The sequence below is a fragment of the Podarcis melisellensis genome, assembly GCF_964234715.1.
Source record: "Podarcis melisellensis genome assembly, chromosome: 12".
NCBI lineage: Eukaryota > Metazoa > Chordata > Lepidosauria > Squamata > Lacertidae > Podarcis > Podarcis melisellensis.
Window position 1 is genome coordinate 57891724 of NC_138544.1, and position 12768 is coordinate 57904491.

The window sequence follows — 12768 nt, forward strand, 5'->3', positions numbered from 1 at the left end:
GATCTATCTGCTTGACATTTTATTTATCGCCAGGCTTCATGGTGGAGAGCAATGTCAACAGCGCCACACCAGGCTCCAGCGACTGGCTTCTGCTGGCTCCAGAATATAGGGCAGGCTGAAAAGTCGCAGCACCCACAAAGCGAAAAACACCACCGGTTTTCCCGTCACATGCTGTCCCGCGTTGGAAACTGACGACTGGGGCAAGCTCCATCCCTGGACCCGGAAGCACTGTGTGGCCCAGACCAAAAGCAAAGTCTCCGCTTTAAGGCAGGCCACTAATAATACTAATACTAATAATAATGATTTTTATTTATACCCCGACCATCTCTGGGCGGCTTCCAACAAAATATTAAAATACAGCATTCCTCCAGTTATTTAAAGCTTCTCTAAACAGGGCTGCCTTCAGATGTCTTCTAAAAGTCAGATAGTTGTTTATTTCTTTGACATCTGGTGGGAGGGCGTTCCACAGGGCGGGCGCCACCACCGAGAAGGCCCTCTGCCTGGTTCCCTGTAACCTCACTTCTCGCAGGGAGGGAACCGCCAGAAGGCCCTCAGGAAATGGACCCCGGTGTCCGGGCTGAACGATGGGGGTGGAGACGCTCCTTCAGGCTGAGGCTGTTTAGGGCTTTAAAGGTCAACACCAACACTTTGAATTGTGCTCAGAAATGTACTGGGAGCCAATGTAGGTCTTTCAAGACCGGTGTGATGTGGTCTTGGCAGCTGCCCCCAGTCACCAGTCTAGCTGCCACATTCTGGATTAGTTGTAGTTTCCAGTTTACCTTCAAAGGTAGCCCCACATAGAGCGCATTGCAGTAGTTCAAGCAGGAGATAACCAGAGCATGCACCACTCTGGCAAGACAGTCTACGGGCAGGGAGGGTCTCATCCTGCGTACCAGATGGAGCTGGTAGACAGCTGCCCTGGACACAGAACTGACCTGCGCCTCCATGGACAGCTGTGAGTCCAGAATGACTCCCAGGCTGCGCACCTAGTCCTTCAGGGGCACAGTTACCCCATTCAGGACCAAGGAGTCCTCCACACCCGCCCGTCTCCTGTTCCCCAAAAACAGTACTTGTGTCTTGTCAGGATTCAGCCTCAAACATATTGCAACAACCAGCTCTCACCTCTGTCTTTTGGGAGCCGGGATCATAAGGAGCCAAGAGAGCGAGAGAAAAACTACTTATTGCCCAAAGTCTAATTTCTGCGCAATTCTTACAGACGCATCGCAGCCACTCGCCCGCTTCTCATGGGCCAAGAGCTAACTTCCATGCTTCTAGTTCTCAGCAGCACACGGGGAAAGATGATTCCACACCCTTACCCCTTCCGCTGGGATTTTTGTGTGTGACTGGCAAGTGCGCATGCAGTTTTGCATGCAATAACAGTTTTGCAATCAGATACCATGTTCATGGAATTGGCTGTTGCAGACTTCGCTAGTCCTCAAGGATGAAGATAGAGCCTTGAATCAGATTTTGAGTAGTTCGTATATTGCTTGCCACTAATCTCATATTGGGGACTCGGGTGGCGCTGCGGGTTAAACCACAGAACCTAGGCCTTGCCGATGTGAAGGTCGGCGGTTCGAATCCCCGTGACGGGGTGAGCTCCCGTTGCTCGGTCCCTGCTCTTGCCAACCTAGCAGTTCGAAAGAATGTCAAAGTGCAAGTAGATAAATAGGTACCACTCCGGTGGGAAGGTAAACGGCGTTCCCGTGTGCTGCTCTGGTTCGCCAGAAGTGGCTTAGTCATGACCACATGACCTGGAAGATGTACGCCGGCTCCCTTGGCCAGTAAAGCGAGATGAGTGCCGCAACCCCAGAGTCGTTTGCGACTGGACCTAATGGTCAGGGGTCCCTTTACCTTTACCTAATCTCATACTGAGGAAAAAAATGGGGGGGGGGGGAGAGAATTGGCCCTAAGGTGCCCACAGTTCTAACCCTGCCCACCTTCCCCACAGCAAATAAACATAATTTTTACTGACCTATAATCTTTCTTTCTTTCTTTCTTTCTTTCTTTCTTTCTTTCTTTCTTTCTTTCTTTCTTTCTTTCTTTCTTTCTTTCTCTCTCTCTCTCTCTCTTCTCTCTCTCTCTCTCTCTCTCTCTCTCTCCTTTCTCAGATCCATCCTTGCAGCATTAAGTTTCGAAAATGTTCCTGGTCCAATGCCAAAGGAACAAAACAGGGAGGCGAGTTTATAAAAGGCATACCCATTTATTATGTCTGAGCTGCCCTAGTTTATGGATCAAGAGATCATTTTTTCGCAGCTGAACGTAACAATATTCAGAGGGAGAGAGAGAGGGGTTGCATATCTGTTGTGGCAACATTGCCACTAACTGCCATGTGGCACCTGCCAGGATCATAAAGAGGATATGCAAATTACAAGCGCCTAAAATGTACATATTAACTGCTGTCCTTTACATCGTTCGGGGCTTTCAATGTGGCCCTCGATGAGATGGCACCTAAGATAAACACGCACAAACCTCTATATATCACACACTATTGTAGAATAATATTTTGAATTGTGGTGCTGGAGGAGACTCTTGAGAGTCCCATGGACTACAAGAAGAACAAACCTATCTATTCTTAAGGAAATCAGCCCTGAGTGCTCACTGGAAGGACAGATCCTGAAGCTGAGGTTCCAATACTTTGGACACCTCATGAGAAGAGAAGACTCCCTGGAAAAGACCCTGATGTTGGGAAAGACGGAGGGCACAAGGAGAAGGGGATGACAGAGGACAAGATGGTGGGGCAGTGTTCTCGAAGCTACCAGCATGAGTTTGACCAAACTGTGGGAGGCAGTGGACGACAGGAGTGCCTGGCGTGCTCTGGTCCATGGGGTCACAAAGAGTTGGACACGACTAAACGACTAAACAACAACAACAAGGCAAAAAAGTTCCTCTTCAACCAGATCTTGGGCTGATCAACATCCCATATCCTTTTAAATATGTTTGTGGCAGGGAGGGGCGTTATTGGTTGGTGGCCCCTCCACTAGTATTTGGACCACAAGGATAATTTAGTCCACCTCTCTGCAATGCAGGAATCTTTTGCCAGGGGGGGACTTGAACCCACGGTGCTGAGATTGAGGGTCTTGCGCTGACGGAACCATCTTTTCTGTTCCTGTTTGCATTCTGCATCTTGTGGTTTTTACCTTGTATTTGTGTGTTGCGTGCTGCCCTGAGACGAAGGAAGTGTTACGTATTTAATACATATTTAGGGAATTTTAAAAAATGTTTTATTATGTTTTGCATAGATGTTGGAATGAAGTTATATGGCTTTAGCAGAAATGTTATAAAGAATTAAGTAAAAATAGATTGTTAATGGGCCAAAGTGGAAAATTAAGGTTAGATTGTGTTAAGATAAATTCTAGGGGAAAAATTGAGAAAGATGGAAAGGATTTGCTGAAATAGCTAATTGAACTAGAATACAAAAAAGGGAGGTGTGAGGAGGTCGATGAAACAAGTAAATGAAAGATAAAGATATGGAAATATTGGATGTGTTTTTAATTGTTTTTGCTTTTCTTTTTGCTTTGCTGTATTGTTTTTTGTTTTTTTCTATGTATTGAAATGTATTGATTTGTTTTGTTTAATTTTTTTTCTTTTCTTCTTTCTGTAATCTTTAAACTTTTAATAAATACTATTTTTTTTAAAAAAATAAATTCTGTTTTGCATAGATTGGAAGCCACCCAGTCAGATGGGCAGAGTACTAGTACTATTACTAATATTCAGTGTGGTTTTTTTCCCTCTGGGAGGGACACATACCCCTAAACATTTTGTGAATCTTTTGTCCATTTACTGTATTCATTTTCCCCAATCTGAGCTATAAAATGGGGATTTTCTTGAGTCAAATGAGAGTACCCCCGAAACATAAGAAAGCACGGCTAATATTAAAAATAAAAATAACAACAAAAACAATGTATGGTGGCTAACAGATTGAGGTTGAATCCTGACAAGACAGAAGTACTGTTTTTGGGGGACAGGGGACAGGCAGGTGTGGAGGATTCCCTGGTCCTGAATGGGGCAACTGTGTCCCTGAAGGACCAGGTGCGCAGCCTGGGAGTCATTCTGGACTCATGGCTGTCCATGGAGGCGCAGGTCCATTCTGTGTCCAGGGCAGCTGTCCACCAGCTCCACCTGGTACACAGGATGAGACCCTATCTGGTCATGGACTGTCTCACCAGAGTTGGGCATGCTCTGGTTATCTCCCGCTTGGACTACTGCAACACGCTCTACGTGGGGCTACCTTTGAAGGTGACCTACAACTAATCCAGAATGTGGCAGCTAGACTGGTGACTGGGAGCGGCCGCCGAGACCATATAACACCGGTCTTGAAAGACCTACATTAGCTCCCAGTACGTTTCCGAGCACAATTCAAAGTGTTGGTGCTGACCTTTAAAGCCCTAAACGGCCTCGGTCCAGTATACCTGAAGGAGCGTCTCCACCCCCATCGTTCTGCCTGGACACTGAGGTCCAGCGCCGAGGGCCTTCTGGCGGTTCCCTCATTGCGAGAAGCAAAGCTACAGGGAACCAGGCAGAGGGCCTTCTCGGTGGTGGCACCCACCCTGTGGAACGCCCTCCCACCAGATGTCAAAGAGAACAACAACTACCAGACTTTTAGAAGACATCTGAAGGCAGCCCTGTTTAGGGAAGCTTTTAATGTTTCATAGGTTATTGTATTTTAATATTCCGTTGGAAGCCGCCCAGAGTGGCTGGGGAAGCCCAGCCAGATGGGCAGGGTATAAATAAATTTTTTTATTATTATTATTATTATTATTATTATTATTCTGCTGGATCAGGCCGGGGAGGGCCCCTATCCTGCCCTCGCCCCATGACGGGGCACCCACAAACCTGCCTAGAAGAGCAAAACTCTCCTTTCCCGTGGCTTCCAGAAACTGGATTTTGGGTGGACGAGGGAGGATGGAGAGAGAGAGATCAGAGGCTCTTGCTCCTTGCCAGGCTGGTGCACTTGCCCTGGGGGGATCAGGGCCTTCTTGTGTGCCCTGCCTGGCTTGGCCTGCCTCTCTCTGTCTTTTCTGCAGTACCAGGCGCCCTCGGCTTCCACAATCTCCACGCCCTCCTTGCTATATAGAGGGAGCTGCTGCTGCTGCTACTGACATCATTGAGGATGACAGAGCTGTTCAGGCAGCGAGGGGGGAGCAGCAGCAGCCTGGTCCAGCCTCCCTCTCCCCCCTCCCCACCTCTGAGCTGGATTCTCCCAGGTCCCCCCCCCCCTCCCTCTACGGCGCAGGCTCCATCCCACTTCATCCTCTCTCCAGCCTGCAGAGCGCATCAGAAGCGCCTGGTCCCTTCTCCGCATCTCTCTCTCTCCATCTCTCTCCATCCAGCCGCCTTGCCTGGCAACTCTAAACGCCCCCCCCCAAAGACCACTTCACGCCCCCCCAAAACCCCGCTGGATGCCACACCATGCCCGGAGAAGCCCTCAAGAGCCAGGAGGCCACGCGGGCCAAGGACCCAGGCGTCCTGAGGACACCTGAGACAGGTGAGTGCTGAGGTTTCTTCTTCTCCATCTCAAAGGCGCACTGCTGAGTTGGCCAAAGGCGGTGACGTGGGGGGGGGGGGAAGGAGGGAAGGAGGGGTTTTTTTGGGGGGGGGGCAATGTAAGCAAGGCACAAAGAGGGGGGTTGGGGGGTGGGGAAATGGAAGCAGGAATGGCAGGTTGGGAAACGCAGGGGCAGTTTTTGGGGGTGGGAGGGGCGGAGAATGTCTTCTCTGGTCGGTCAGGCTGCCTGGATGTGGGGCAGAGCAGGTTTTTTTTTGGGGGGGGGTGTTCTGATGAGGGGCAGAGCATGGAGGACGCCTGGGTTCTTTCTCGGAAGGTGTGGATGTAGAGAAAGCAAGAAGACTCTCCTTTCCCCCCTCCCATTCTTAACGCGCCCCCTCCCTCCCCAAAGACCCCTCTCCCTATCCTCAACCCCCAAGCCCCAAAAGATATGGGGCTTAGAAGGGTCTGGCTGTCTGAGGACACCCCCCTTCCCTAAATCTGACCTCTCTTTTCTTTGGGGGGGGCAGAGCAAAGGACTTTCCTCCCCCCCCCCCAGCACAGATTGTGGGTCGCTCTGAAAAGTTTTCCCTTCTTTGTTTTGGGCGATCTAGTCATAGCTCCAGGGGGGCAGAGACCCTTAGTTGGGGGACTTGATCTGTGTTTGGATTGGGGGGGGGGCATAGCAACTTTCCCAAGCTTGGCTGAGAGGTGGGGAAGTGAGGCAGCCATGTCCATCGCTCTCTGGGTGGGTGGGAAGGAGACCCTGCTGCTCTACCCACTGTGCATCACTGCCCTGCCTAATGCTAAGTAAGACATCACATCCCTTACGCTGCCCCACAGAGTAGCTCTTAAAAACCCTTCGTGGCAATGATATTCTCCCAGCAGCATCCTTGTTTGCCCAGACAAACCCCCCCTCCCAAAAAAAGAAGGGGATGTAATCTCCAGGTGTCCCACCACCTTTCTGACACCCCTGGGTGCCATTTAGAGGGGGCCGGAGACCCCACCCCCCTGCTCAGGCTGCTGCTAATCCATCCCTTTGGAGCCACTAGTATTTTCAGCCGACTCACTTGTTCTGCCTGCCGGGCCTTATTGTTCCGAACTGTAAAATGGGCCCATGAAGTCGACGTGCAGGTCGAAAGCGCAAATCTCTCTATGGGTGGTTGGCTAGCTTGACCCGTGTCAACCCTGCTGGTTGCCTGCTGGATGCGGGAGAAAAACGAACCACAACAAATGCTTTTTTTAAAAATGCAGAGCTTTGTTACTTGCAATATAATGTGTGATGCGTCCGAGGAAGGGCCTTCGCAGCTTCTTAGCCTCTGCCCCCAAATCTACTCCCCGCCCCCGCTTAAAAGAACACCCCCCTGCAATGATGCCTCTGCTAAACCCAACTTAAATATATATATTTTAATCCATGCAAATTAAGGGCGATTGGTTTTCTCTTTGCCCCAACCTCTGGGATAATTGGCAGTGTCGCCTAATGGTTATGGCGCCCCTTTGTCCCCGTAACCCAGAATCCGGATAAGAGTTTAAGGGCTGCAGGGATTGGTGGGGTGTTTTTTTTGGGGGGGGGGATATCAGGTGATTGGGGTTTCCCCTTAGATTAGGCCAGACATAGAGGACATTGCCTCTTTTTTTGCTGCGTAATACTATGACTTGCCCCAAGACCTCGCCATAAGGCGGGACATTGTCCTTCTAAATAACTCGGCGTACCAAGGCTGAAGGCAAGACACTGACCCACCCCATCGCCTCTGCATTCTTACTCAGCAATAAATCCCACTTTAATACGATAGAACTGGAGAACAAAAAAACTATGTGGGGGATTGAAAGCTTATGCGATAAGCAGGTTTCTACGCAAGTAAGTCTTTCTGGGTTCATCTGCGCTGGGTCACACCTGCAGGGAATCTCCGGTTTTAGAAACTTTAATGTGAATAAGCTGCATTTTTTTTTAACCGTCTCCTCCCCTCTGATTTTCCTCCTTGCAATGTTTCTGTATGCAGAGATAGGAACATTCATTGGCGGCAGCCTTAAACTGAGTCAGAATCGCCGGTCGATCTAGCTCATAATTGTTGACACTGACTGGCAAAGTTTGGGGCAGGGGAAATTTCCCATATCTACCCAGAGATGCCACTGGAGGTTGAACAAATGGATTCTATTATTACGGTCACAGACCAGTTCCGGGTCACTTACAATATCGGGAAAATCAGAAAACACAAAAGGAATATATTGAGTTGCAACTGGGTATAACAGAGGCAATTCAGATAAGGGCAAAGGTAAAGGGACCCCTGACCATTAGGTCCAGTTGTGGCCGACTCTGGGGTTGCTGCGCTCATCTCGCTTTATTGGCCGAGGGAGCCGGCGTACAGCTTCCGGGTCATGTGGCCAGCAGGACTAAGACGCTTCTGGCGTACCAGAGTAGCACACAGAAACGCCATTTACCTTCCCGCTGGAGTGGCACCTATTTATCTACTTGCACTTTGACGTGCTTTTGAACTGCTAGGTTGGCAGGAACTGGGACCAAGCAATGGGAGCTCACCCCATCATTGCGGGGATTCGAACCGCCGACCTTCTGATCGGCAAGTCCTAGGCTCTGTGGTTTAACCCACAGCACCACCCGCGTCCCATACAATTCAGAAATAGCGGCAGTTAAATCTGGATCACTAAAATATAACCTAAAACTATCATTTTAAACCTGAATCGTTTTGGTAGCACAGCTTGTTCCCTAAGTTTTATGGCAGTCGCACAGAATTGGGGGCTGAACTTCCCGGGTTCAAAAGAGACGCTCTGCCCCATTTTGTTACAGCCCTTCCCCGTGTCAAATAACTGGGATTCGGAAAACCACGTTCGGTCGTCTTGCTGGTACTGAGCTCTCTCAGGAGGTGGAATGAGTGGATCCCGAAATGTGTGCCTGCAGGAAAAAGAAAGGGGTGTGGCTCTGCAGCCAGAAACTTGCTCAGTTCTCTGGGGCTCGTCTTTAAAATTTTATTGGGCAGCAGACAAGAGAAGGAAGAGAATTGTGTTTGGGTTTGGCAAATTTTTACTTACAAAAGCATCTTCGCCTGGTCTGGGTGATGCTTCCTGTCTTCGTTTGTAACTGTGTACTTGGATTGCGGAAGGAAGTGTCTCTATCTCTGCCTACGGCTCCTCAAAGCTGTCCCCCATCATTCTGCCCAGACGCTGAGGTCCAGCGCCGAGGGCCTTCTGGCGGTTCCCTCATTGCGAGAAGCAAAGCTACAGGGAACCAGGCAGAGGGCCTTCTCGGTGGTGGCCCCCGCCCTGTGGAATGCCCTCCCATCAGATTGCAAAGTGATAAACAACTACCTGACATTCAGAAGACATGTTAAGGCAGCCCTGTTCAGGGAAGTTTTTAATGGGTGGCATTTTAGTGTATTTTTGGTCTCTGTGGAAGCCGCCCAGAGTGGCTGGGGAAATCCAGCCAGGTGGGTGGGGTACAAATAATAAATTATTATTATTATTATTATTATTATTATTATTATTATTATTATTATTATCCAAGGTTGGCAAAGTTTGGGATGGGACCGGAGGCTTTGCATTGGGAATGTCAGGGTTCTGGTTCCTGGTCTGTCCAAATCAAAGCATTTCAGGTACCAGATGATGATGATGATGATGATAATAATAATAATAATAATAATAATAATAATAATAATAATAATATTTATACCCCAGCCCATCTGACTGAGTTTCTCCAGCCACTCTGGGCAGCTTCCAATTGAATGTTAATGACAATACAGCATTAAATATTAAAAACTTCCCTGAACAGGGCTGCCTTCAGATAGGTAGCTGCTTATTTCCTTCACATCTGAAGGGAGGGTGTTCCACAGGGCGGGTGCCACTACCAAGAAGGCCCCCTGCCTGGTTCCCTGTAACCTCACTTCTCTCAATGAGGGAACCGCCAGAAGGCCCTCGGCGCTGGACCTCAGCGTCCGGGCAGAATGATGGAGGTGGAGACGCTCCTTCAGGTCTACTGGGCCAAGGCCATTTAGGGCTTTAAAGGTCAGCACCAACACTTTGAATTGTGCTCGGAAACATACTGGGAGCCAATGTAGGTCTTTCAAGACTGGTGTTATGTGGTCTCGTCAGCCGCTCCCAGTTACCAGTCTGGTTGCCGCATTCTGGATTAGTTGCTGTTTCCGGGTCACCTTCATAGGTAGCCCCACGTAGAGCGCGTTGCAGTAGTCCAAGCGGGAGATAACTACAGCATGCACCTCTCTGGCGAGACAGTCCGTGGGCAGGGAGGGTCTCATCCTGCGTACCAGGTGGAGCTGGTGGACAGCTGCCCTGGACACAGAATTGACCTGCGCCTCCATGGACAGCTGTGCGTCCAGAATGACTCCCAGGCTGCGCACCTGGTCCTTCAGGGGCACAGTTGCCCCATTCAGGACCAGGGAATCCTCCACACCTGCCCGCCTCCTGTCCCCCCAAAACAGTACTTCTGTCTTGTCAGGATTCAACCTCAACCTGTTAGCCGCCATCCATCCTCCAGCCGCCTCCAGACACTCACACAGGACCTTCACTGATGGGAAAGTCGTCTCTCTGGAGAGCCCCTGTCGGCCTCTGGGACTACTCAGGACTGGGACCCAAACAAGACGCTTCAGGCCCCTCTGACTGACCCTTGGGGCTCCCCCCCACACCACCAGCCCCTCTCTCCAGGCCATGCCCCTCACCTGCCCTGCTCTGTGCCCTCCTTGAACAATTTTACCTGTCTGGAATGGGTCCTTGAACTCTGAGAATTCGTCTTGCCTTCCTGGGTGGAGAGATGTCAGAGGGGTGTGGGTGTCAAAACCCCTGATTTCTGTGTGGCTGAAATATACAAATAATAGCTCAGTTGGTTAGAGCATAGTGCTGATAAGGCCAAGGTGGCAGGTTCGATCCCTGGATAGGACAGTTGTATATTCATTCATCGCAAGAAGTTAAATTAGACCAGCAACCTTTTTTCAGCTGTGGGCCAGTCCACTGTCCCTCACACCTTGTGGGGGGCCAGTGTATTTTTGGGGGGGGCAAGGAACAAATTCCTATGTCCCACAAATAACCCAGAGATGCATTTGAAATAAAAGGACACATTCTACTCGTATAAAAACACACTGATTCCTGGACCATCCGGGGGCCGGATTGAGAAGGCGATTGGGCCACATCCAGCCCATGGGCCTTAGGTTGCCTACCCCTGGATTAGACAATCCTTAGGGTCCCTTCCAATTCTGCAATTGGACACACCCACTTCTGCCACTGACCACACCCACTTTTGCCTCTGGACACACCCACCTTTCCCCTCTGGACACACCCACTTCTGCCACTGACCACACCCACTTTGCCTCTGGACACACCCACTTCTGCCACAGACCACACCCACTTTGCCTCTGGACACACCCACTTCTGCCACAGACCACACCCACTTTCCCCTCTGGACACACCAGTGGCGTAGCGTGGGGGGTGCAGGGGGGGCCGGCCGCACCGGGCGCAACATCTGGGGGTTAGGGTTAGGGGGCGCGAATCCACGGATTAGAGGGCGCAAATCCACGGGTTAGGGGGTGCAAATTACTTGCCTTGCCCCGGGTGCTGACAACCGACGCTACGCCACTGGGACACACCCACCACAGGCATGTCTGAGTTCTTGTTTTAAATCTCAAGGGAGACCTGGGAAAGACTCGCGACCCTTGGGGAGCTGCTGGCAGTCAGTGCAGACAATATTGAGGTAGATGTTGTGTAAGGCAGCCCCCTTGGCATGGCAAAAGGCCATAGTTCAATGATAAGACATCTCTTTTGCATGGTAAAGGGTAAAGGCACCCCTGACCATTAGGTCCAGTCGTGGCTGACTCTGGGGTTGTGGCGCTCATCTTGCGCTCATCTTGCGGGGATTCGAACCGCCAACCTTCTGATCGGCAAGTCCTAAGCTCTGTGGTTTAACCCACAGCGCCACCTGCACCCCTGTTTTGCATGGAGAAGGTTCAATTCCTGGTATTTCAATCGAGGGATGCCTGAAACCCGGCAGAACGGCTGCCGGCCTGTGCATGGACCCCACTGATAGTTGAACCAATAATCCAATTCCGCATAAGGCACTGTCCGACATTCGTATGCAGCCGTTCCTTTCTGCCAGGGTGGTTTTTCTGTGTCTGTGTCAGAGATAAAGCTACTCTTCCTCCCCAAATCTTCACTGACGTCCAAGGAGGGTTTGCCAACATTATCAATTTTTTTCTTGGCAAGGCTCCTGTGCTTGGAGATGCAGTGCAGTCTTCACAGACTAAAAATTCTACCTGCTTTTTTTTGGGGGGGGGAGAAGATGGAGAAGCAGAGGCTCTCCTCTTACACACACAAACACTCCTGTCTTCCACTGCCTCCCGCAATTTGGTCAAACTCATGCTGGTAGCTTCGAGAACACTGTCCCACCATCTCGTCCTCTGTTGTCCCCTTCTCCTTGTGCCCTCCATCTTTCCCAACATCAGGGTCTTTTCCAAGGAGTCTTCTCTTCTCATGAGGTGGCCAAAGTATTGGAGCCTCAGCTTCAGGATCTGTCCTTCCAGGGAGCACTCAGGGCTGATTTCCTTCAGAATGGAGAGGTTTGATCTTCTTGCAGTCCATGGGACTCTCAAGAGTCTCCTCCAGCACCAGAATTCAAAAGCATCCATTCTTCGGTGATCAGCCTTCTTTGTGGTCCAGCTCTCACTTCCATACATCACCCCAAAATAACTGACCAAAATAACAGCATCCCATTAGGCCATTGCATTGAGGCTGTCTGAAAAGATCCTCAACACCTGTCGCTGAAAACAGCCAGGTTTTGCTTCTCTCTTGATCGACGCTCCTGCTTCCTTTCCTCTGCTTGTTTCCATTGTGTTGAGCTTTTTAGATTGTAAGGTCTTCGGGGCAGGGACCTTATCCTCTGGGCAGATCCACAGCACGACCAACATGCATTTACAGCACTTTGCTTACCCCCAGAGAACTGTAGCTTGTTAGCGGTACAGTCATACCTTGGGTTGAAGTAGCCTCAGGATAAGTACCGTATTTTTTGCTCTATAAGACTCACTTTTTCCCTCCTAAAAAGTAAGGGGAAAATTGTGTGCGTCTTATGGGGCGCATGCAGGCTGAGCAGCTATCCCAGAAGCCAGAACAGCAAGAGGGATTGCTGCTTTCGCTGTGCAGCGATCCCTCTTGCTGTTCTGGCTTCTGAGATTCAGATTTTTTTTTTTTCTTGTTTTCCTCCTCCCAAAACAGTCTTGTGGTCTGGTGCGTCTTATAGAGCGAAAAATACGTTATTTTCGGCTTGCGCGCTG

At 50.1% G+C, this 12768-nt stretch overlaps 1 protein-coding gene across 1 annotated transcript in view; it reads left to right on the forward strand.

Moving 5' to 3' along the window:
* The first annotated feature begins 5199 nt into the window (after positions 1-5199).
* The window catches only part of LOC309381037 (uncharacterized protein), a 62005-nt gene continuing 54436 nt past the window's right edge, over positions 5200-12768 (forward strand). Inside the window, exon 1 of the mRNA XM_081931393.1 lies at positions 5200-5485. Within this exon, the coding sequence (XP_081787519.1) occupies positions 5410-5485 (76 nt within the window). The 5' untranslated portion in view covers positions 5200-5409. The remainder of the gene's footprint in view (positions 5486-12768) is intronic.